Here is a 23,612-nt window from a genome sequence, read left to right as displayed (position 1 = left end):
ATATTTTTATTCAAAATAACTTATATATTAGGCTGTCATTGAATATTGCCAGTTACTTTGTCTATTTTTGATCCATCAAAGACAATTGTTCCAGAAGAAGTCACAACAGAATGGTTTCACGTCACCCAACAACACAAATTAATCAGTTTTTCTGAACTGAGAAAAACAGTTGACGGTTGAGTGTCATTGAGTGTTCATTGACGGTTGAGTGAATGAATCAGACTCACCCATAAAGTCTCACTTGTTTTGTCAAGTAAATGAATCAGCTGAATGAATCATTTACTTAATGACTCACTCATAAAGGTCAGTTACACCTACTGCCGTAAAGAGGTAACCTGAAAAGAGTCAGAAAAATACCCACCACTAATGAACAGACTGAGAGTCTGCCTGGAACGCGCAAAGTGAACGCAGCGGAGTGAAATAAACACTGAAAACTCCCAGTGCTGTTGGAATCAATAAGCCCTCCAGAAACGCTGCTTGTTCAATCAAATTTGAGAACTAACTACTGAATAATAATATATACTGTATTCTTTATTTTTGAGTCTGAAAAATGGGAAAGTCAGAACAACAAATAACTTGTTTTTATAGAAGCTTGTTGGCCTCTAAAGTACATAGTAATACTACTGACTTATATTCCAGCCAGAGGGCTGTTGGCCAACCACAATTTTGTAAGGACAGGATATTGGGTCAGACACTTCAACTCACATCCAGCATGCAGGAGAAAACAAAGCTCTCTGTGATGCTAAAACGAACCACATGAACCATACTCACTCTTTGACTTTAGGAAAGGCCATGACAATAGACAAAGAGCAAACCTCAGACAAGAATGTCATTTTGACTAACCGAAATGATAGTGTGAACCGCTAGTCACTACATCAGATTTGGCTAAATGCTGATGTTGTTTATGCATTGCTGTCATTAATGACTAGGTCCTGCTTGTTTACAAATGATCTGTCATGGCACATCAGCCTCTACTACGTGGTCATGGCAAATGAGGTCTGTGTGAAATGAATCATGGCTGACACCAAAAAAGCAGCACTGAAAGTCAGAACAGCAGCTGATTCTTGACGAATTCTAATCCAGTTCCAACAGGTTCAAGCCAGGCCTCCATCCCAGCTGGGGGCTGGAAACCTCACTCATGTACATTCCTTGGTCATCCACAATGATTCGTGATCTATCCTTATTCTGACAATAATCACATGCTCTTTGCCAGTAACCTTTTCCTCTCTCTAATTGCCTTCTCTTAAAGGTTTTTCATGATTTTTGAAGGAGAGTGTGTGGTGAAACTGCAGAGTCACTCTGCAAGGACGCATCAAATGCCCACATATTCCCCTTCTGAGACAAAAAGCCTTTAGAAAGGATTTTTGAAGGAGAGGATATGAGCAAACGTGTAAAGTCCATATTATAGAGTATTTCTGTATTTGTTTTCTGTCAGACAACCTTAAAGTTGGCATGAAAAGAAAGTTGTGATAGTCTTTTTTTTCCCTATTGTGATGTATATTTGAGTGAAACGGTTTCTCAAAAAAGAAAAACTGTATGGTAGGACTTGATTTTGTCTATCGGGAATTGATTGGATCATTGTGGTTTACTATTGCTGTGAAGTCATGCTTTACAGCCCCGGTCCAGTGGCCTAATGGACAATACAGAGCTTGGGATTGTGGATTTGAGTCTCACCTAGTTGATGAGCATTGAGCATTCCAACAATATTCATGCATCCTGTCAAACTTCCAGAACCCATGAGCAATCTTCTTCTATAATTGTAACACCATAATGATTTTCAGATGTAGTAGGCCTATCTTATTCAGGATTTACCCTTTAACGTAATTATATAAACTCAAATAACATGGAGCAACATAACTATGGGTTCAACTATTTTGAAGATGTTTTTAACAAAACAATATGTGGTTTTGTTATTTATTTAATATATTATTAATAAAATGACTACATCACATGTTTGGACGTAGCATAGGGGCCGTGCTTTTCACACCTAGGCCTTCAGTGGTGTTCTACCTGAATTAATAACTTTTAATAGTGTAGCAGCGCACAGACTCTCTATAATTGTTCTGAAATTGCTATTTTTATTTTGCACCGGCAGTTATGGTTAATGCGGTGAGTTCGGAAAAGGCCGGGTAGAGAGAAACGTGCGAGTGAGTTCGGCTTGTGTTATGCGTTAGTAACTTAGTGTAGGCCTACAGTTGTTCTTGGGTTACAATAGTCGATTGTCAGACGTTACAATAGTATGAATGTTTGGGGAAAAAAATCTTGTAGGCTACCCCTTGAACTTGAGGCACAATGACGAACGCGAGCGACTGCCCAGCCCTGATTGTTCCAATAGAGGCGTCATTACGTTTGTGCGTCAAGTTCAAGTGTTAGGCCCGTTCACACCAAGCACGATAACTATAAAGATAACGATAAAGATAACTAGCCTATATATGTGTCCACACCAGCGACCGATAACGGTCTTTTTATTCTAAGCACGCGCGCGCCCGGATTATCCAGATCCATTTTAAATACGCGAGACCTTTAAATTAGAATGGATTCTGATTGGCTGTCAGTGTTTTATCGTTCGACAGCTGGAAAAACACGTTCTGAAAGTGATCCCAACCATATCGTTCCTCATATCTTTATCGTTATAGTTGTGGTGTGAACTATTCTTTAATATGGAGAACGATTTTTAGAATTATATCTTTATCGTTATCTTTATAGTTATCGTCCTTGGTGTGAACGGGCCTTAGTCTTTTGGCGTAAATCGGTGCGTACGGCCGTCTGCTGGAAGCTAGTTGTTTCAGCCGATAAAGTTTTAAATATATGGATATTTTTCTTACACGAACGCATCGCTTCACTTCAGAAGGCCTTTATTAACCCCCGCATATCAGTGTCGAGCACTTTAATCATGAATACATGCGCTTTAATGGACTTCCAAAGGCAAACAGCCATTCACTCTCATTATCAAGCTTGGAAGAGCCAGGACATTTTTAATATAATTGTATTCGGCTGAAAGAAAAATGTCATATACACCTAGGATGGCTTCAGGGTGAGTAACGTTAAATCGTGGGCCAATTTTCATTTCTGGGTGAACTATCCCTTTAATGGTTACGCTTCAAACTTCCCCGGTTATGCCTTTTATAGATTTTTTTAATAATGATAATGAAATATTATAATTCAAAATGAAAACATTTAAATTCTAAATATTTATGTCATTATAATATTTGATGAACTGAATTTTTAAAGAATTAGATTAGAAAAATGATGTGCTTTACAGTAATGGTAATATGAGATTTTTTAATGAGATATGAGATTATGGTATTGAGAACTGGTAGAAATGTCAAATCTTAATAGTCATTTTATTGAATAGGGATAGTTAAGTCAAGTCCATAATAAAAGGCATAACTATAAAAGTTGAAGCATAATGTTTAGCATATTTCTTCAAAGACTATTCACCAAACAGGTGATGGTTTGTATTTTTTTAGCTACAGAATAACTGTCTAAACTGTCTACCATATAGCTTGCCCAATAATATCGTGTTCGAAAATATTCTTTGACATTATATTTGACAGTGAAGTGCATTTGTGAGTCCATTGGTTAAGTAGGGCAAAATGCCGCGCTTGTCAAACTTCCAAGGAGGAGGAAAAGGTTTGGTTACATATCATTTTCAGCCATGGGAAGAAAATAAATCATACATTTACTGGAATATCAATAAGAAAACAAAGGACGACGAACATTTAAATAAAACTACCCAAAGAGAAACTGAGTTTTAAATAGAGTCCTCAATGGTCAACATGGTGTTGTGCCTCAGGAGCGCTAAATGTCAAGTTTCTGTTTATATGCGAGTAGGCTATAACATGCTCGTTGTAATTTGAACGCTGGTAGGACGCTTTTTTTTTTTTTTTTTTTGTAGTGTCCAGTTTAGAAGAAGACTATGATAGAAAATGACATCCTCTCCATCCCTCCATCCAAATCCACGAAAAGCACAACGTGGAAGACGTTCTCGTTTTAAAATAGCCTATACTTTCTCTCAAATATTATCATGGTAACCGGCGAACCCCAGCCAAATTCTTAACATTTGTTCCACCAAAGACATTCAAAAAACAATGAAAAGTGTGCAAAAAAAAAAAAAAAACTGTTAATGGTAGGCCTAGCCTATTTGAAAATGCCTTGGTTACTTTTTTTTTTTTTTTCTTATTTACTTTATTTTGTGAGTGCTGAAAATCACAATGTGGAAGACATGGAATGTTCAAGTTCCAATAGACTTAGACATTTACCATGTTAACCGCCGTTTCCACCAACAACATGCCATATAGATATGATTATTGTTGCTGGAATAAAACTGTTAACCACTGTCAAAAAAGTAAACAAATTGACATGGGGATCCAATTTTAGTAAAGCTTTATTGATTTAAAGTCACCATGCAATCAAATTAGAGAATTCTTGTTTTTTTTTAATGGAATATTGCAATATTTATTTACACAAAAAAAAAAAAAAAAAAACTGGGTTAAAAACAACCCAAGGGCTGGGAAAATATAGAGCAAAACACATGTTGGGTTAATTTTACCCAGCAAATTGGGTTGTTCATTTAACCTACCATAATGGGTTGATTCATTTTTTACTATAATAGCCTTTGTTTTTGTTTTTTTACTTCACACATGAATTACTGATTAACTTAAGTCCTCTACACTTTTTTAAAATACTCCACACAACCACTGGTACGCATGATGATTCCTTTATTTTTTATTATATTTTACAGTATACCATATTTTATATCGTTTTTTAATACAGATTGCCTACATTTAAAGGGTTCACCCAAAAAATGAAAATTGGTCCATGATTTAGGCCTACTCACCCTGAAGCCATCCTAGGTGTATATGACATTAATCTTTCGGACGAATACAATCGGGAGTTATATTAAAAAATGTCCTGGCTCTTCCAAGCTTTATAATGGGTCAATGGGTATATTTTTTTTGGAAGTCAATCAAAGTGCATCCATCCATGATAAAAGTGCTCAACGCGGCTCTGGCGGGTTAATAAAGGCCTTCTGACGTGAAGCGATGTGTTTGTGTAAGAAAAATATCCATATTTAAAACTTTATCGACTAAAATAACTAGCTTCCAGCAGACGTCCGCAAGTCGACTTACGCCAAAAGAGTAACACTTGACGAGGTTTGACGTAGGATATAGGAGTAGCGTAAGCTTTGACACTTTTCGCGGTTCAAACAAACAGGGTTGAGCAACCACTTTCGTCATTACGTTGTGCGTCAAGTTCAATAGTTACTCTTTCGGCGCTTTTGCGTACGGCTGTCTGCCGGAAGCTATTTTAGTCGATAAAGCTTGTTTAACAAATTCGCGTACTTGTAAATACTACAGTACTACAGTATACTAAAATACTACAGTATTTAACATAAGACATGCACCAATTTGACTGAGCTGCACTGCTCTCTCCTGAAGAGGTCGCAAAAAGCCCCGTGATAAATAACTCAACCCCTGGGTAACACAAAAACTACCCAAACACTGAAAAAATAACTAAAAAAAGGCTTAACCCAGGACTTGGGTAGAAAAAATAACCCAAGATATTTTAGAGTGTGTATGTGATTTATCTGTGCACACATTTATTTATTTATTTAAAAAAAAAAAAAAATCATGTGGCCTCATAATATTTAATCAAACTAACTTCCCCTATCTCTTGCAGCGAGAATCTCTTCACTTCTCTGATGATGTGTTTACTGGCGTGAGGGCGGGACAACCTGTCACTCACATGACATCACAGCAATAGCAAACCAAAATGAGCCAATCATCCAGTCAATTCCTGATCGACAAAATCCCGCCCGCCCCTACATTTTTTATTTATTTATTTTTCGAGAATAATAATAATAATAATGATAATAATTCGTTACATTTACATACATAAGCGCTTTACATATGAGGGAATCTCCTCAACCACCACCAATGCAGCATCCACCGGGATGATGCGACAGCAGCCATATTGCGCGAGAACGCCCACCACACACCAGCTACATGCAGTTTAACTCAAATATACGTCACAATAGGGGAAAAAGACTCTCTTAACTTCTGTTGTTTCATGTCGACTTTGACAATAACTGTGGCAGTTTAGGCCAAAACAGTTGCCATGGTCATTTTTGTAATAGATGCAAATAGAAGTCTTCTATGTCTCAGTTCAAAAAATTAAAAGTCGTCACATAGTATTAAAATTAAATGCTGTTGGAAAATGCAACCATAATAACTAAACCCCTCTTACCACACTTATGACTGATCTATAAAAGTATAAAGTGAAGGATTTGGCAGCTTGTGTGTGATTTGTTGAAGCTCTCTGAATCCCTCCATACAGTCATAGTGCTTCTCCAGTATACATGGGTGGCAGTCCCCTACCTCTGCTCCCCTCACGATGTAATCTTATATCATTCACACTGCTCTGCCTCCATCCAAGTACAGGCCATGGTCCAGACTCCAATTAGTGGTCACACTAACAGGCGGAGATGACGCCTGCCCCTCAAATTACCCACAGCAGCATGTTTAAAGACTGCAAGGGGGGTATTGCTGCTGGCACACCGTGGGCTGATACCCAGGAGTCAGGCAGCTCTGCTTTAATTAAAGGGTGCTTTTGCATTTGTTTCTGCTGCTTGTGTTTCAGAAATTTATTTCAAATGGCAATGCCACCCAGTATTATGACCCTAGTGTATTCAGGTACGACGGCATTGATGGACTATCCGCAGAGCTCCGGGAGGGAAGCAGGGCTGTAATCTTGAAAAGCTTTTGTGTAGCACAACTATGAGATAATCCATGTGCCATAACCTCCATGTAATTGTATAGATCCTGTACTTTTTGATTCTTATATGGTATTGTAATTCTAGGACATGTGGAAACATCAAGTTCAAAAACATATTTTAATCATGTAGCCAGGACAATGTAAAAAACGAAGTTATTTTTCTTGTTCTTCAATAAAAACAATAGTTATTGATGGAGAAGAAAATGTGATTGCAGTCATTTTGATTTGTTGTGCTCTTTAGCATTTTAATTTAAAGCAGAATTAGATTATTTGATTATATTATTATTATTTATCATAAGCTTGCTGTCTCCCTCTAGTGGATAAAAATGTAACTGCCAAATAATTGAACACCCCACAGGTGAACACAAAACATCAGGCTGACAAGCTAGTTTTCTCTTAGCAGAGAAGACAAAAATAGACATGTTAGTGAATTAAGCAGTGAAGACGTCCATGGAATGTAAATGCAGAACTGATGACGATAACTGGAATGACACCAATGCTGAAATAGCTGGTGCATAACTTTAGAAAATGTTTTTATCTTTTACAAGTATCACATGTACCACTTAAAAACAGCACAGGACTAACTGGTCAAACAAGCTTCACTCACTTCACTATTTTAATTGAAAAAAATACTAATGCATGTGATGTACACAGAATAACGACACATTATAGTGGGGTGTAGTGGCTGAAAGGCTTCAAAACCAGGATGGGACAATTCAAGAACTGCTACTTTTGAGATTGTGCCCCATAATAAGGACATTTAACTCCAGCTTGCTCCAGTTTGGCTCTGTCATAAAACTGTACAGCAAGTCACTTTGCATAAAAGGATCTGCAAAACTTTCACAAATCAGTATCTGTATCCAAAAGGCACCTTATTACGTTTCTGATCTCTAGTGGAATCTTTTAAAATGTTTGGGAAAATTTCAGCAGAGCTTCCTCATCTTGAATGTGTCACATAATTGTTGTCCTGTTTGACTCGTCTCTCCATGTGACAGGCCTGAGCTCATATTTCACATATGACACACAAAGAGCCTCTTGATAATGTAAAAACAATGCAGAAACTCGCACCTCCAAAGTGATGAGAAAAGAGCTCGTGATCACAGAGCAGCACAGTTTCTCATCTTCCTTGTTCCTGGTTAGTAGCAAAAGAAAGCGTACAGTTTCCTCTGCAGCGCGGCCTGGTCTGAATGTTGAGTGTTTTCAAGTTTTTAACACTGTCAGTTCCATCTTCAATTGCTCCCATAGTTCCTCGTCTCATCCTCATGTGTACCAATCAGCCCTCTGATGACCGCTAGACCTGAAGAGGAACAAATGGATTTGTAATAGGAATAAAGAGAAAGCACATTAAAGGGATAGTTCACTTTGAAATTAAATTTTGGTATGTTTTAGCTTACCTCAAGGGCATCCAAGATGTAGGTGTCTTTTTTTCCGCAGTAGTTTCAATTTTGATATTTTTAGGTCAAACCATTCTTGTCTGACAGTCATTTCATGCAGGTCTATGGTCACTGTCTCAAAGAGCATGCACAGAGTCCAAATTAAAACAATTCCCCATCGTCCAAATTAAACAATTCCCCATCATAAGTACACATTGATGGCCTAAGACACGAAACGAGTGGTTTGTGTGAGAAAACTAACAGTATTTATATCGTTTTTAACTCTTATACACAGCCACGTCCAAGTGATCTGAGGGCGCGCGCGCATCCTGGTGTGTGACGTGTACGCAGACTGGTTGTGTATAAGAGTTAAAAACGATATAAATACTGTTCGTTTTCTCACACAAACAGCTCCATCAATGTGTACTTACGATGGGGAATTGTTTAATTTGGACGATGGGGAATTGTTTTAATTTGGACTCTGTGCATGCTCTTTGAGACAGTGACCATAGACCTGCATGAAATGACTGACAGACAAGAACGGTTTGACCTAAAAATATCAAAATTGAAACTACTGCGGAAAAAAAGACACCTACATCTTGGATGCCCTTGAGGTAAGCTAAAACATACCAAAATTTAATTTCAAAGTGAACTATCCCTTTAAGGAAATAATGCAAATAAGTATTTGCAGATGAAAAGCTTAGATAAACACTAACGTCAAGCATACTTTTTATTGCAAAATGCTGTATAACAGCGGGTGAACATGGGATTTATACTTAAAAATGTTAAATGCAATAATTTTTAAAATGCTGCTTTAGATTAATATTTATTGTGAAACGCATTATGCAAATAAATTTGAATGGGAAATTCAGATTTATAACGTTACACTATAATAGATAGTAACAAAACCCTAATGCACAATCATTATTTTTCAGATATATTCCCCTCGCTTGTTTAATTTCAGAAAAACATGTTATGTCAATTTAAATTGCAATTCATAATTTAATACAACCAAAAATGACAATTCTATCATCATTTACTCGCCCTCAAGTTGTTCCAAACCTGTATGAGTTTCTTTCATCTGCTGAACACAAAAGAAGATATTTTGAAGAATATGGGTAACCAAACAGTTGATGGACCCCATTGGAAGTCAATGGGGCCCATCACCTGTTTCAGTAGGTAACTGACATTCTTCAAAATATCTTCTTTTGTGTTCAGCAGAAGAAATAAATCAAATAAAAATTTCACCCAGGTTTCTTCTAAAAATCTAGTTCCCTTTTATTCTAGAACAAAGATCATCAACCTTTCCAATCCTCCATTAAGGCTGAGCTGGATTTCAGTGGTTAAACACATTTTGTACACACAGGTTTCAAAAAATTCCAAGACTCACGTTGGCGAATTACAATCGGCCAGATGAGAATGGTTGAGAGACAGAGAGCAGCAAAGGCAGCCAAACCGGCAGTGACGATCACCATGACGTTGCGATAGAACCATTTGCAGTCAGAGTCCAGTGTGCTGTCAATAAAGGCCAAAATAATGTGAGAAGCAGTACAAAGCCAAGTAGAAACCTACATAAAGCATGTGACAATGAATAGTTAGACTTTCACACTTAAACACACATATATAGGCCATCTGCAGCATACACATTACAACAATCAGTGTCCCTATGAAACAAGTAGATTGTGCAGTCAAGATGGTATTTGCAGACGGGAAGGGTATTTAAATATTCTACATTCCCAGCCACTACGGTCAGGAGTCAGGAGGCTCTTTCATTGGAGATGCTGGATTGTACTCACTGACAGGGATGTAAAGCCTGTATTATCATGACTCCAAGTCCATTGGCCACCTTATCAGTGAAGCTCATCGCCCCGTACACAAAAGCACCGCTTTGCTGTTAAAAGAAAGATCTTCATTAGAGCTACAGTGGCAGTCAGCAGTTGGGAATAATTAAGATTATTTTACATTTGAAAAAGTAGTCTCTTGTGCTTTCCAAGGCTGTGTTTATTTGATGAAAAATACAGTAAAACAGGAATATTATGAAATATTATTACAATTTAAAATAGCTGTGTTCTATTTGAATATTTAAAATGGCTGTTGTTATATGAACAAGCATTCAGTAAATAGTCTAATGTAAGTCTCACATACCTAAAATACACAACACAATAATGTTACCGGTTTAAATCATTAAATTACTGAAAAACAGTTCAGTGAGGAAGTCATTTGTGAACTCAGTAATCATATATATGTATTCCACATTCAACCACTCCAGACATGTCAATGCATCTGCCAACTTTTAACGGTCAACATTTCAGATGTATTATAATGTTGTCGTCACTCACAGTAAAAAATCAAGTTTTCCAAGATGCCACAACATTGTGCAGCCTCTGCTTGTAAAAACTGCCGAGATTTAAATTCCCGAAGAAATGGGATAACCTTTCACAGGTGAGAATGTGTTTGTGTTTTATATTAACTCAATAAATTTTAAATGTCATGTTAGCTAATGCCTTAATCTTCTTGTATTAAATCCTTTGAAAATCATTTGCTTAAGCTGATATAGATATTCATACTTGCGTATAACTATGGTTGCAGACGCACAGTAAACTTACTCTCAAGTTTTCATGGACCGACTTTGACTGTTCCAATATGGCGGACGGCTAATGTATAGCAGCCCACAGAAACCATAGATATCATATAATATAGGCTAGATGTCTTACGGCGGAGTCACTTCCGGCATCACCGGCGGCCATCTTACCACAGGGAAGCTGTGAATTAAGGTGAGTGATCAGCACGAACACAAATCCTCTTATCTCGCTGAAATCTGGACGGATTTACAAACGGTTTGGTTTCTTACAAACGTTCTTAACATGGCTATAATTCTGAATGCTTGAGCATGTTGAACATAATTATTCATATGTATGCAGTGTAATAGCTACATCTCTTACGTTTATAACAAACCAAACCATTTGAAAATCGGTAGAAAATTGAGCAAGTTATGATTATTTAAAAGTACATGCACCATGTTACGAGTGAGCGAGCACCCTGTGGTAAGATGGCCGCCGTGTGCGGACGTCGACCTCCATTGGCCAGCAGCGCGGACAAGACATCTAGCCTTTATTATATGATATCTATGACAGAAACAGCTGCTAATGAGGAATCTATGTATATATACACATCTATGTCAGTAATGGTTTTGAACTGACTCGTTACGAAGAACCAGTTTATTAAAGTAACTTGTTTGCGAGTCGGACATCACCATTCGTGCTGTGTTCGTTGCTGCACTGCGTACGTTAATGAGATATCTGACGAAACTTTATATTTTAGTAAGCTTGAACCACCAAGCTGATTACAAATTACTTGTATAAATCGCATCTGATGTGTTAGTTTGAAACAGATTTTCTGCAGAGCGCCTCAAAAACAGTTTTAAGAATTATAACTTGATGTACATTTATGCATATGATTATGATATCATCACATACTGTTTGATCTCCGATGAGATTGGCGGTCATGGACAGTGACATGACCAGAATGACAGCAGATCCAGCTCCCAGCAGCACGGCGGCTCCGTAAACCCGTGGACCCATGTTTGTGTCCAACAAAGCCCAGAAGGAAAACACCATTATGGGCACAAGACCTACAAAATAGGTCATCTGCAAAGGCAGAGATGACATATGAGGCATTTTGATTCACGGTATTTGGATAAAGCAGAGAAACAGCAAAAGCTTACAGAGGTGCCGATCCATTTGCTAACAGGCTTCATAACCAGAGAAGACACCAACCCACTGACATACATGACCAGGGGAATAGTTGCAATGTAGTTCTGCAAAAAAGAGAGGATGTTCTGCTCAATTTTACATTCACTTCATTATGCCAGAACATAACTGCCCAAACGAGCCTCACTGTACATATGTGGTATTCTAATTGAAAGTACATATACACTATGTTAATGTTAGTTTTCTTTGTATAAGCAGTTAAAGTCAGTGTATATATATACAAACACACACACATTTATATATATATTATACATTTACAAATGTTTATGTTAGATGCAATTAATCGATTTGACAGCACTAGTTTATACTTCTATTTAGCACTAATTTATTTTATTTCAGAATAAGTTTTAGTCATTTTAGTGCTTTAACTTAAACTATTTTTATTTTAGTTAGTTGCCAAGGAAACATTTCTAAATTTGTTTGAGTTTTTTTAAGTTTAGGATTTTCCTTTTATTTTATTTCAATTAACAAGTTTATATTGAGAAGTGTCATGTTCCTCACCTTTGGCAGTGATAAGGAGTTTGTCAGATACATCGGGATGTACGTTTGGGACAAGTTTACAATCAGTCTAGTGCACATATATAATATGGCAACCTGAAGGAAGAAAACAAACACTCTTTATTGTTACTAAATAGCATACTGCGAATAATAGATGTTTGTAGTTTTACATAAGGCATCTTGTGTGTCTGTGTGTTTTGTTCATAGTAAAAGTGTGAGGTCTCCGTGAGATCACCTGATAGAAGGCAGGCTCGATGAACCAGTGTTTCCACTGGAGCAGGACTCCGGAGGTCTGGGTTGGAGGCTGAGACTGTTCAGTCTCTTTAGTCTCCTGAGGCTGGACTTCCTTAGTGCCCACGTGAAAGATGATGGAGGTAACAGTACCGATGGCCCATACTATGAGCGCCAGATTCTGTCCCAACAAAGATTAAGCCGATATTAAGAAGAAATTAACTAATATTTTGAAGAATGTTGGTAACCAAACAGTTTCAGTTCCCATTAACTTCCATTGTATTTTTGTATGAAGTCAATGGGACTTTACTGTTTGGTTTCCAACATTCCTCGTTTTTATGTTCCACAAGAAAGAAAGGCATACAGGTTTGTAACAACATTAAGGTAAATGATGACAGAATGTTCATTTTAGTGTGGACTATCCCTTTAACTCTGAATGTAGGCTAAATGTTCTCAGCTTGATAGACATCATAAGTCCATTGCCAAGGGTATGAATATATTTGCGTTTGCTCACTCTGAATGTGGGAACATCAAACCAGCTCAGATTCTGGGAAATAGATGGGTCTTCTGTCTGTTGGGATTGGAAGTGGAACAAGAGCCAAGCCACAGCATACACCACAATGTTTGCTACCACTGTGAAAGCATACCTGTTCAGGAAAGCAAACAACTCTTAAAGATCATCCATAACAAAGTTACATGAAGCAATAAACTGACATCCATGAAAAGCCACTATGCACAGATGAATAGTTCAAAATAACATGCATTTAAAGGGGTGAATAATTTCATGGCAACTTTAAAATAAGGTTTCCTCTTTTATTTCTAAGACAAAATGTCTCCAACAGTGTCACTGAATAGCTTAAGACTTTGAAGTTTGTCAAAACTACATTTTCTTACTTGAAGAGGAATGATATACCTGTATGACGTTAGTTCCACTTTGGCGTGCTCACATGTGACGAGCTCAGGAATGAGCGACAGGTGAGATATCTGGGTAGCAGCCCAGCCAAATTGGAAGATGATGATGAATGGGATGACGTAGATGAGAGCCGTCGCCTGTGGGGTGCTCTCATCACACCCGATACAGGGGTTGAATATGAAGGGGAAGGAGGCAAACACACTTAAAGTTCCTGAGGGGAAATGGGCAGTAAACCGAACAGTGAGTGCAGTGAAACTGTGTGACACTCAGAAAGTGACATAATTTTTTTTATTTTATTTTTACAGTAAATCTGATTCCATTTTGCCAATTTTGGTAATGTTGGGAGCATTTGTGCTCATTCAACCCTGTTACTGTGAGAAAAAGAAAGATATAAAACCAATAATTTTGTTTAATTTGTGGTAAATATAAGTGTTTTTATAACTACAAACCAAATGGTGTCCCAAACTGCTACATATGCAAGTAAATTTGCAATCCTGTTACCTATTCTAGCATTTTTTACAATTTTGTCTATTTATAATATTGCAAAATCACACAAATAAGGGGTTGAACAAAAGGTTTCTAAACAAATCTGAACAAATGACATGGCTTCCACTTAAAATCGGATTAAAAAAACATTTGCCCATTTGTTGGCAAGTTTCAGGGCGCTATTTTGTACCCTATTCACATCTAACATTTCCCTGACTACAGCTGACAAGGTTTCGCTTCTTTTTCCTGTTTGCTATGAACCATGTCAGATGGAGTGTAACAGTTATACTGTCCCACACAGCGGTAGTTTTTGCGGGGATTTTAATTAAGTGGAATAGCCTACACCTTCTACAGATTATTTTAAAGCTCCACGGTAACTTACTTTTATTATTATAGACATTTTTGAGTAGAATGCAGAAAATATAGCAGACAAAAATCAAAGAACGCGCGCTCCTCCACAGACCGCCATTCATTTAAGTTCTAAGTTTGAATTCACACTCTTACCCACTAAATGCCAGGTCTTTCTTTTACCATACTTTCCACATCCTTCCCTCCGATCGGATTCGTATCCGACAAGCGGCGTGCAGATTCCGTCCGCGATCTGTCCGACCAGCAGCAGCACACCTGCGTTCGTGTCCTTGAACCCGAGAACCGAGTGATAATACACCAGTAAATACGTGAACCACATGGACGCGCAGAGGTCGTTAAAGAAATGTCCCACGGCGTACGTCAGTCTCCTGCACACTGGTAAAGTTGACGGCTGATCCGACATCGTGAGTGAAGGAAACGATAAACGGAGTCGAGATGAAACAGACACGCTCGCTCTTACACGAAGTTACCAACGAGTCAGCCGACTGAAATGAATCCCGAATCCCATAGAAAACGATGAAAATGACGCTTTAGTACTGAAATAAAAGTGAAATGGTTTCTGCCAGGGATTGTTTGCATCCAGCAGTGTCTGTTTTCAGTTTTAATTCTCCATCTCACACCCACTCTGTCTCGGAAAAGGGGATGTTACTATGATGAATTGATTTTCATAGACAGCACACATGCCCTTTTTAAAGAGGGAAAAGATGGCAAAATCACCTTGGTATGTGTGTGTGTGTGTGTGTGTGTATATAATATAATATTAATATATAATACAAATTGAGAACCTAATTAACATGATTATCAGATTGTTAACATAATACTATGGAAAAGGTGTAATGGAAAATGTGTAAAGGCTGAACATTTTGTCTAGGATGAAACAGATGGTACATATGGAGGACCACAAATTATTACAACCACACTTATTATTATTTTTTTTAATCTTTGTAACTACAGCATTTATTGCCCTTCAATAAAAGCAATGTAATTCAATCTAGATTAACGTATTTGTAAACAAATGTATTAATGCCTATCTCAATATGAAATGCTTCATTACTATTTCCATGACACTTGTGGTCCTCCATATTAGTTCCCAAAATACAAATTTAGCACCTATTAACACTATTGCTAATAAATGACTAAACCAATCACCTGATAACTTCTTTTTTTAAACCTCACAAGATCTGACACATATGACATGACAGTCTCTGAACATCATATGACATGACAGCACAGACACATGGCCATTAGACATTCATTTAAAGTGTTGATGTCACAATGGGTCTAATATGAATGACCTGGTAATCTATTGGGATTGGTGGTACTGATGTTGAAGATAAAATACAATTTAGACAGTAGGTACATTGAGTTAGAAGCTCTTGAATTACAAACCCTTATTAAATTCTAATTTTGTTCAATACATAGGCCAATATTGTTTTTGTTCTACACACATACACACTCGGACATGCTTGCATATGTGGTTTACGAGGACTCTCCATAGACAATGTTTTTTACTGAGCTAATCAAATGTTATATCCCCTTACTCTAAACATACCCATCACATAAAACTTTCAGCATTTTTTGAATAAAAAAAAAACACTGTTCAGTATGTTTTTAAAGCCATTTGGTTTACGAGGCGACAGGAAGTGTTTACATTGTAATATCCATGTCATCTACACATTTGTGTCCTCATAAACCATATATACTGTACAAGCACACACACACACAGGCCACTTTATTTGGTACACCTGTTCAACTTCTCTAACACATAACTAATCAGCCAATCCCTTGGCAGCAACTCAATACTTTCAGGCATATAGACATGGTCAGGACAATCTGCTGTTCAAACTGAGCATCAGAATGGGGAAGAAAAGTGATTCAAGTGACTTTGAACATGGCATGGTTATTGGTGCCAGACAGGCTGGGCTAAGTATTTCAGAAACTGCTGATCTACCGGGAATTTCATGCACAACCATCTCAAGAGAATGGTCCCAATCTCCAGTGAGTGGCAGTTGATGAGTGGATGAAAATGCCTTGTTGATGCCAGAGGTCAGAGGAGAATGGCTAGACTGGTTTGAGTAGATAGAAAGGAATCAGTAACTCTACAACAGCGGTCTGCAGAAGAGCATCTCTGAACGCACAACACATTGAACCTTGAAGGAGACGGGCTCCAGCAGCAGAAGAACACACCGGGTGCCACTCCTGTCAGCCGAAAACAAGAAACTGAGGCTACAATTCACATCGGCTCACCAAAACTGGACAATAGAAGATTGGAAAAACGTTGCCTAGTCTGATGAGTCTCGATTTCTGCTGGTACTTAGATCCATCCTGCCTTGTATCAACGGCTCAGGCTGTTAGTGGTGGTGTAATGGTGTGGGGGATGTTTTCTTAGCACACTTTGGGTCCCTTAGTATGACCAATGTACCCATCTTCTGATGGCTACATTCAGCAGGATAATCACAAAGCTCAAATCATCGCAAACTGGTTTCTTGAAAAGGACAATGAGTTCACTTAACTCAAATAGCCTCTACAGAATGGATGTGCAGCTGACAAATCTGTAATGCTATATATATAATGTCCTTATGGACCAAAAATCACAGAGGAATGTTTCCAGCACCTTGTTGAATCTATGCCATGAAGAATTAAGGAAGTTCTGAAAGCAAACGAGGGTCTAACCCGGTACTAGCAAGGTGTACCTAATAAAGTGGCCATTGTGTGTATATTTGTAACAATAATGAAATGGATATACAATAGAAAGAGATATACAATATATTTTTAAACAATAATTGATTTAGAACTAAAATTAAAACACACCTTAAGCTGAGAAATATACAACATAAACCATTCACATCCACACGTTAAAAAAAAAAAAAAAAAAAAAAAAATGCTATCACTCAAAAAATGTCAGTGCAGGACACTTGCTTAAATTTTAAACATTTTACTTGGAAAGGCACAAACTATGATTTCCTGGTAAATAAATTTTGATGTGAGAAATAAAACTGAAGTACATTTTTTTCTTCCTTTTTCTTTAACGGTCCTTGGACAGATATCGGCTCTGTGCGGGACCGTTCCAACGGTTGTCTGACGTTTTTTCTCATCGTTTCATTGCAAGCCCACTGTGTTGTGTTCTTTTTTTTTTTTTTTTTTTTTTTTTTTTTTCAAAAGTGCAATAACAACAATGACAAGATAATAATATCCATTTGTCTCTCCATCGCCCACAGTACCTGAGGCCAGTAACTGTGCTACAGAGTCCACAATGACAGAAAGAAATGGAAGAATTTATATTTAAAAATGACAAAAAAAGGCAAAAAAGGACAAAAAGAAAGCATTTCCAGGACACAACAACTGCTTTACAACCCAGGGATTTCTGTCCAAAAAAAAATAATAATAATTAAATCACAGAAAAAAAAAAAAAAAAAAAAAAAGACTCCAGAGTCTGGTTGAGATGAAATGTGTCCTGTTATTTTGTAATTTGGTGGGGTTCATTCCCAGTGCAGAGGCGACTCCTGCCCTCCCGTTTTTGTCAGAAATAAAAATTATTTTTAAGAAAACTTAAATCATCCATTCACTGATGTTTTCATCCCCTGATCAATGAACAATAAATGCTCTGCATGGAATCTAGTATACAACGTGTCAAACAGCATCTTTTTTTTTTTCTTTTTTTTTTTAGTTCACACCACTGGGGTTCTTATATAATCAATTACTCTCATGTCATCATGTTCTTTTCATCTTTTTGAATGTTTATGTGTGATTTCTTTATTTCTTTTTACACATCTTGTATCATATATCTTCATTTATTCTCTTTTTTGAAGGAACCAGAGTCTGTTGGACAGTCAACAAAATTCCTTTGCACTCCATTAAGTGGTGAAGCATCTATGAAAGAAAGTGTGATGGGAACACAGAGAGAGAGAGAGAGAGAGAGAGAGAGAGAGAGAGAGAGAGAGAGAGAGAGAGAGAGAGAGAGAGAGAGAGAGAGAGAGAGAGAGAGAGAGAGAGAGAGAGAGAGAGAGCGAGAGAGAGAGCGAGCGAGAGAGCGAGAGAGAGCGCGAGAGAGAGAGAGCGCGAGAGAGAGAGAGAGAAAGAGAGAGAGAAAGAGAAAGAGAGATCTGTGTATTTTCTTGCATTTCAAACTTAACAGTGACCAGAATGTATCAAGTTCTTTTCAAAGAGTGAGCTTCACTTGTGCCTTTGAAGAGCTTTCCTCTTTCTTCTCTTAAAAAAACAACAGCACCTGAAAGGAAATCAGAGCAAAAATTACAACAGAAACACACACACAAAAAAATATTCAGATATCTTGATAAGTTGAATTCGGTTTTATAAATTGGAGAGCGCTGAGGCATAATGAGGAACATTAAATCAGTACAGGGACATTCATACAGCAATATGCTAAGACAAAATGAACATACATAATTCATTTTCAATTAGAGTTGACGAGCTACAGTAATGCAAAAATGGGCATATCCAGCGTTCTGACATATTAATGCAAATGAGAACTAGTGAAGACAGCAGTCAAGAATACTCAAGTAGTCCATTTTACACTGATTAATTTTACTGGTATGATTTCATTATCAATCAAATACAGGGATAATTAAAAAAATAAAGAAAATAATGCATGGAAAAGTGTCAGCAACTGATATGATGCATTATTCTCTGCCCTTTGGATTCAAATGCTTTTATCTGTTAATTTAAAGCAAAAAGGAAACTGATGGTTTTTTGTATTTTACCAGGTTTACATCCCATTTGTGATCATATTTCAAATTTATAGTCAGCTGGGGCATCCAGGAGTAGGAACGCCTACTAGGAAGACATTTGTGGGACTTACTTTGTGTCGTCTGCCACCTCTACCTCAGCGGGTGCAGTGATGGGAGCATTGGAGTGTCCTGCGGTTGGGTCGTCTGTGTTCAGCTCTCCATTTGTGGAGCTCATGACCTGAGGATCGCACAGAACCAATATAAACATTTCATACAATCACCACAACTGAAACCTTTTCTTTACATATTTTGTGTGAAATTAGAAAAAGTCAGAATTCACACAAGAATTGTATGTGTCCTGTAATAAAAAAGTACTGAAAACTGATTGCAAACACTGAAGATTGAAGACTTAGACCAAAAGAGCACACTTCTTTCAGAATATGTGATTTACTCTAATAAACGCATGCACTGACTCTTATTTCATCAAAACTACATTTGATACATGTGAATATATATATGAATATATAAAAGAACAAAGAACATAGGGAAACATCCGGTTTCCTGCACAGATGTGCACATGCCTAAACAATAAATATGTGATCATTCAAATAAAACATTAAATGACATTTAATTAAACATGTGACTATACTGCAACATTCCTGTTCTCTAAATACTTTAGGGTTTGTTTGTTTTTTGGGCCTGAATAATATTCAACCCCTATGAAAGCCATTTTGTAAAACTTGTGCTGAGGCAGTGTCAATACATCTAGACAGCAGTAAAACTACACTGCTGGGAATTTGACAGTGCAAACCTCTGAAAAAAAAAATCTCTGAAATAACTAGAACAGACTTACAAACTAAACTAAATTGAAGAGACAAAAAAAAAAAAAGATAAATTCATAAAAAGATAATTATCTTAAGATGTGAGATGAAAAACGCAAGACCTGCGTTTATACAATGGGATATCATTCCAAAAACCAACACTAGGTGGCACATGTGCTTCATCAAGCACCTTTACCATTTAAGAGTTTCTCTTTCAAATCTATCAGCACCCATTAGATCCTATCACATCATGAGCTGCTCTCAAACTAAAACGCTTGATGGCTTCTATTTTAAAACACATGGTATCTCCAAGGAACGCCACTACCGCCATCTGTAGTGTGTTCGGAGCCTAAAGGAGCCAAGCTGAGCGTCACAGATGAATGTGTGCGCGAAAAAGCAGATAGAGAAGCAGCCATGCTCACTCAAAAAGTAGCATGACGTGCAAGCAGTACCTGCACTGAGCCCCCCAGCCTCTCGGCCGTGAGATGCGACCCCAGAGTCTCCTTATTGGTCACTGAAGTGGGCTGGGACTCACTTCCTTTGAGTTCAGGTGACTGATCGACAGTGGAAGAGCATTTTGGATAAGAAAGCGTGGAGAATGGGGCGGGTTGAGGTGGAGAGTTTGAGGTATGATGGGAAGGGGCCGGTGGGTGAGTAAACAAACAAACGAAAAATTCAACATTAAAAAGGAGACATCTCACATGCAGAAGCTTGCTCAATTACTAATATAAACGTTAATAGTGAATGACACCAGCTAATGGAAATAAAGAAAAACCAAAGTGAGAGAAAAACAAAAGCAAACATGCAGAGTTAAAAAAGGCTTCTATTAGAAATCAATGTGAGATTTTACAAATTATGACATCTCTTAACATTGTTTTTAAAAGACATGCGAGCGCAAGCAAAAGGGCACATACACGTACAATAATTTTCCAACAGACTGTAAAGCTCATTTTATGCTCATGTAGAGATCAGGGGTTAAACCTTTATGTTTTTAATAAACCAAAGCAAAACAGCAAATGTTTGTGAGTGAATGTAAATCAGGATGCATTTGATACATTAAAGGATGGATATTGGGAACGGAAGCAAATTTTGGCTACATTTTATTTTGTGATTTCATTGAACCATGGATGAGCGACAAAGAAATGTATATGCCGGAATGACTTAATGAAGGCAAGTGCACAATGTCTGGAAAGAGACTAATTTGAAATGTGAACTACCGGTCAGAAGTCTGGGGTGTATACTTTTATTCAACAAGGATGCAATAAATTGTTTAAAAGTGACAGTAAAGTCATTTATAAATGTTACAAAAGATTTCCATTTAAAAAAGCTGTTCTTTTGGGCTCTCAGTTCATCAAAAAACAATCCTGAAAAACGTATCACGGTTTCCACAAAAATATTAAGCAGCACAACTGTTTTCAACATTGATTTTTTTTAGCACCAAATCAGCATATTAGAATAATTTCTGAAGGATCATGTGACTCTGAAGACTGGAGTAATGGCTGCTAAAAAGTCAGCTTTGCATGACAAGAATAAATTACATTTTAAAATATTTTAAAATATAAAACTGTTATTTTAAACTGTAATAATATTTCACAATATTACAGATATTACCATATTTTGATCAAATGCATGAAGTTATTTTTCAAAAACATAAAGAAATCTAACATTTTTGAACAGTAGTATATTATCAAGACATCTTTGCCCTGTCCACAATGTCACAATCATCATTATATCAGGACAAATAAAATCAGACGCAGGAACATCATATTTATGGCCTTTTAGCATTTAACATTTATGCTCTACAGAAAGTGCAGACTGTGCTGATAACACTGCTGAACCAAAAGAATTTTGATTCAGCAACAGGGAACTTTGTCTCTAAGCAACTGGCCACTAAAACAGATTTGTTTACACCAAGCAAGGCACAACTAACCATTCTTCCATTCCACTAATTAATAACATGAATGATGTTCAGAAAGTGTGTTGCACAACTGTAACACCACACAAAACTTGAGCAACTCCTCTGACAATTTCTTCTGTGTCATCAATTTGAACGTCCAAAAGTGCCAGGGCTTATTCTGATTGATCACATGTCAAAAGAGAAAAAAAGTGGGCAGAACACTTGCCTGGAGTGGGTATATTGTATCTGGCCATGAGTTTGAGCAAGTAAGATACATCCTGGACTCACTTACAGTGCAATGGAGCAAACGAGATGTACTCTACGACCATCTAGGGTGATTAAGATCTATAGTGTACTTCCCTGAGGTAGATATACTCATCTGACGGAGATTATTTGTGCACCCAACTCGCCTGGTTTTTGGTCTGCGGTTGTGCTTTGTCTCTGCTGCTCGGCTGGGGTGTGTCTGTGGGGATGGGGCCTATAGGTGTGGGCTGAAAGAGACAACAATGATCTCATCGTTGAGCATGTCTCACACACGCATACACTTACAAACAAACCCAACACAGCATGACAAAGGCATTTTTACAGTTGAAATACACAGGAAAAACATTTAAGAAGTGCCTGTGGCGGAAACAAACACTCACAAGAGGCTTGCCGACCCAGTCGTACTCGTAATCAAACACGTAGCCATTCTTGTCGAAGAGGTCTGTGAAGAGCTTCCTCAGGTAGTCGTAATCTGGTTTCTCAAAGAAGTCCAGTCTTCTCACATATCTCAGATAAGTGGCCATCTCCTCTACAGTGTGTAAAAACAGGAATTTCAGGGTAACGCTTCGCACACTACTGTGCTTGACATAACCAAATCGATGCCACTAACCTGGGAAACTTTCACATAGCACTTCGATCGGTGTAGCTCGCTTGGTGTCGCCGATTTTCTGGTATCGCTCTTTCAGTGTGTCTGCCTGTTTGGGAAACACAGATGATTTCACAACCACAAACTCCTCACAACTGACAAAAAACCTGGCTGAAATGTAACCAAGCATTAGCAACAAACAAATCCAGGGCAAGATTTTGCCTGAGGCTAGTTTAATTTAATAGGTGAGGACGCACACACACAGCGAGATCATTTTACTAGTTGTTTTTTTTTTTTACATTTACTTTTCATTCTCACCCTACTGTCATGTTCCTTCCATGTAATCCATGTAAGTGATGAATTAACAATGGTGTGAGACATCAGCAGGCAAATGCAGAACTTCTAACACATGTGTGCGTTCAGAAGCAACCGCTAACAGCCATGTGACTCAGCTGATATCTGCATTTGTTGCCATGTCATCACACTTCTCAGTTACACTACAGTTCAAAAATGTGGTGTCAATAAGATTTTTTTCTAAAGAAATTAATACCTTTAATCAGCATGGATGCATTAAAATGATCCAAAGTGACAGAAAATGCATTTATAATGTTGGGGGGTGGGGGTGGGGGGGGGGTACTATTTTAAGTAAATGCTGCCAGTTGAACTATACTCAAACAATCCTGAAAAATGACCAGTTTCCACAAAATTATTAAGCATCACAACTTTTTTCAACATTGATAAAAAATGCTTCTTGAGCACCAAATCAGCATATATTAGAAAGATTTCTGAAGGATCATGTGACACTGAAGACTGGAGTAATGATGCTGAAAATTCTGATTTCTCATCACAGGATATTTAAAAAAAAGTAAATGGTTATTTTAAACTGTAATAATATTTCTCAAAATGACAGTATTTTTGATCAAATAAATGCAGCCATTT

General features: G+C 37.5%; 2 protein-coding genes across 3 annotated transcripts in view; both read right to left on the bottom strand.

Annotated features, from left to right (window-relative positions):
- Nucleotides 1–6,877: 6,877 nt before the first annotated feature.
- mfsd12b (major facilitator superfamily domain containing 12b) lies at nucleotides 6,878–15,154 on the bottom strand. Its single transcript, XM_081348462.1, has 10 exons — nucleotides 14,553–15,154; nucleotides 13,563–13,773; nucleotides 13,164–13,296; nucleotides 12,654–12,830; nucleotides 12,422–12,514; nucleotides 11,875–11,967; nucleotides 11,627–11,797; nucleotides 9,947–10,041; nucleotides 9,541–9,665; nucleotides 6,878–8,074 (listed from the first exon to the last, which is right to left on the bottom strand). Exons 1-10 carry the CDS (start codon nucleotides 14,818–14,820, stop codon nucleotides 8,007–8,009), a joined length of 1,434 nt encoding a protein of 477 aa, XP_081204588.1. The 5' UTR covers nucleotides 14,821–15,154; the 3' UTR covers nucleotides 6,878–8,006.
- A 2,419-nt stretch (nucleotides 15,155–17,573) lies between these two features.
- Nucleotides 17,574–23,612, bottom strand: part of csnk1g2b (casein kinase 1, gamma 2b) — a 32,073-nt gene continuing 26,034 nt past the window's right edge. The window contains exons 7-12 of one of the 2 annotated variants that reach the window (XM_081349298.1): nucleotides 22,698–22,782; nucleotides 22,468–22,616; nucleotides 22,234–22,314; nucleotides 20,379–20,480; nucleotides 19,237–19,343; nucleotides 17,575–18,645 (exon numbers count right to left, since the gene is read on the bottom strand). In XM_081349298.1, coding sequence (XP_081205424.1) covers nucleotides 18,591–18,645; nucleotides 19,237–19,343; nucleotides 20,379–20,480; nucleotides 22,234–22,314; nucleotides 22,468–22,616; nucleotides 22,698–22,782 — 579 coding nt within the window. In that variant the 3' untranslated portion in view covers nucleotides 17,575–18,590. Of the gene's footprint in view, nucleotides 18,646–19,236; nucleotides 19,344–20,378; nucleotides 20,481–22,233; nucleotides 22,315–22,467; nucleotides 22,617–22,697; nucleotides 22,783–23,612 lie in introns of both variants that reach the window. The other variant, XM_081349299.1, reaches the window with a different exon arrangement.

This window comes from Scardinius erythrophthalmus, assembly GCF_964197995.2.
Source record: "Scardinius erythrophthalmus genome assembly, chromosome: 20".
Lineage (NCBI taxonomy): Eukaryota > Metazoa > Chordata > Actinopteri > Cypriniformes > Leuciscidae > Scardinius > Scardinius erythrophthalmus.
The sequence above is the reverse complement of the archived record's forward strand: the minus strand, read 5'-3'. Positions and strand labels throughout refer to the sequence as shown.

Bases quoted from the DNA above. Each gene is read 5' to 3' on its own strand.
- mfsd12b (XM_081348462.1), bottom strand. From the start codon at position 14,820: ATGTCGGATCAGCCGTCAACTTTACCAGTGTGCAGGAGACTGACGTAC. The intron at 13,774-14,552 runs GTAAGAGTGTGA...ATTTCCCCTCAG, and splicing joins AAAGACCTGGCATTTAGTGG to GAACTTTAAGTGTGTTTGCC. The intron at 8,075-9,540 runs GTGAGTCTTGGA...GTTCCTCTTCAG, and splicing joins GCCGATTGTAATTCGCCAAC to GTCTAGCGGTCATCAGAGGG.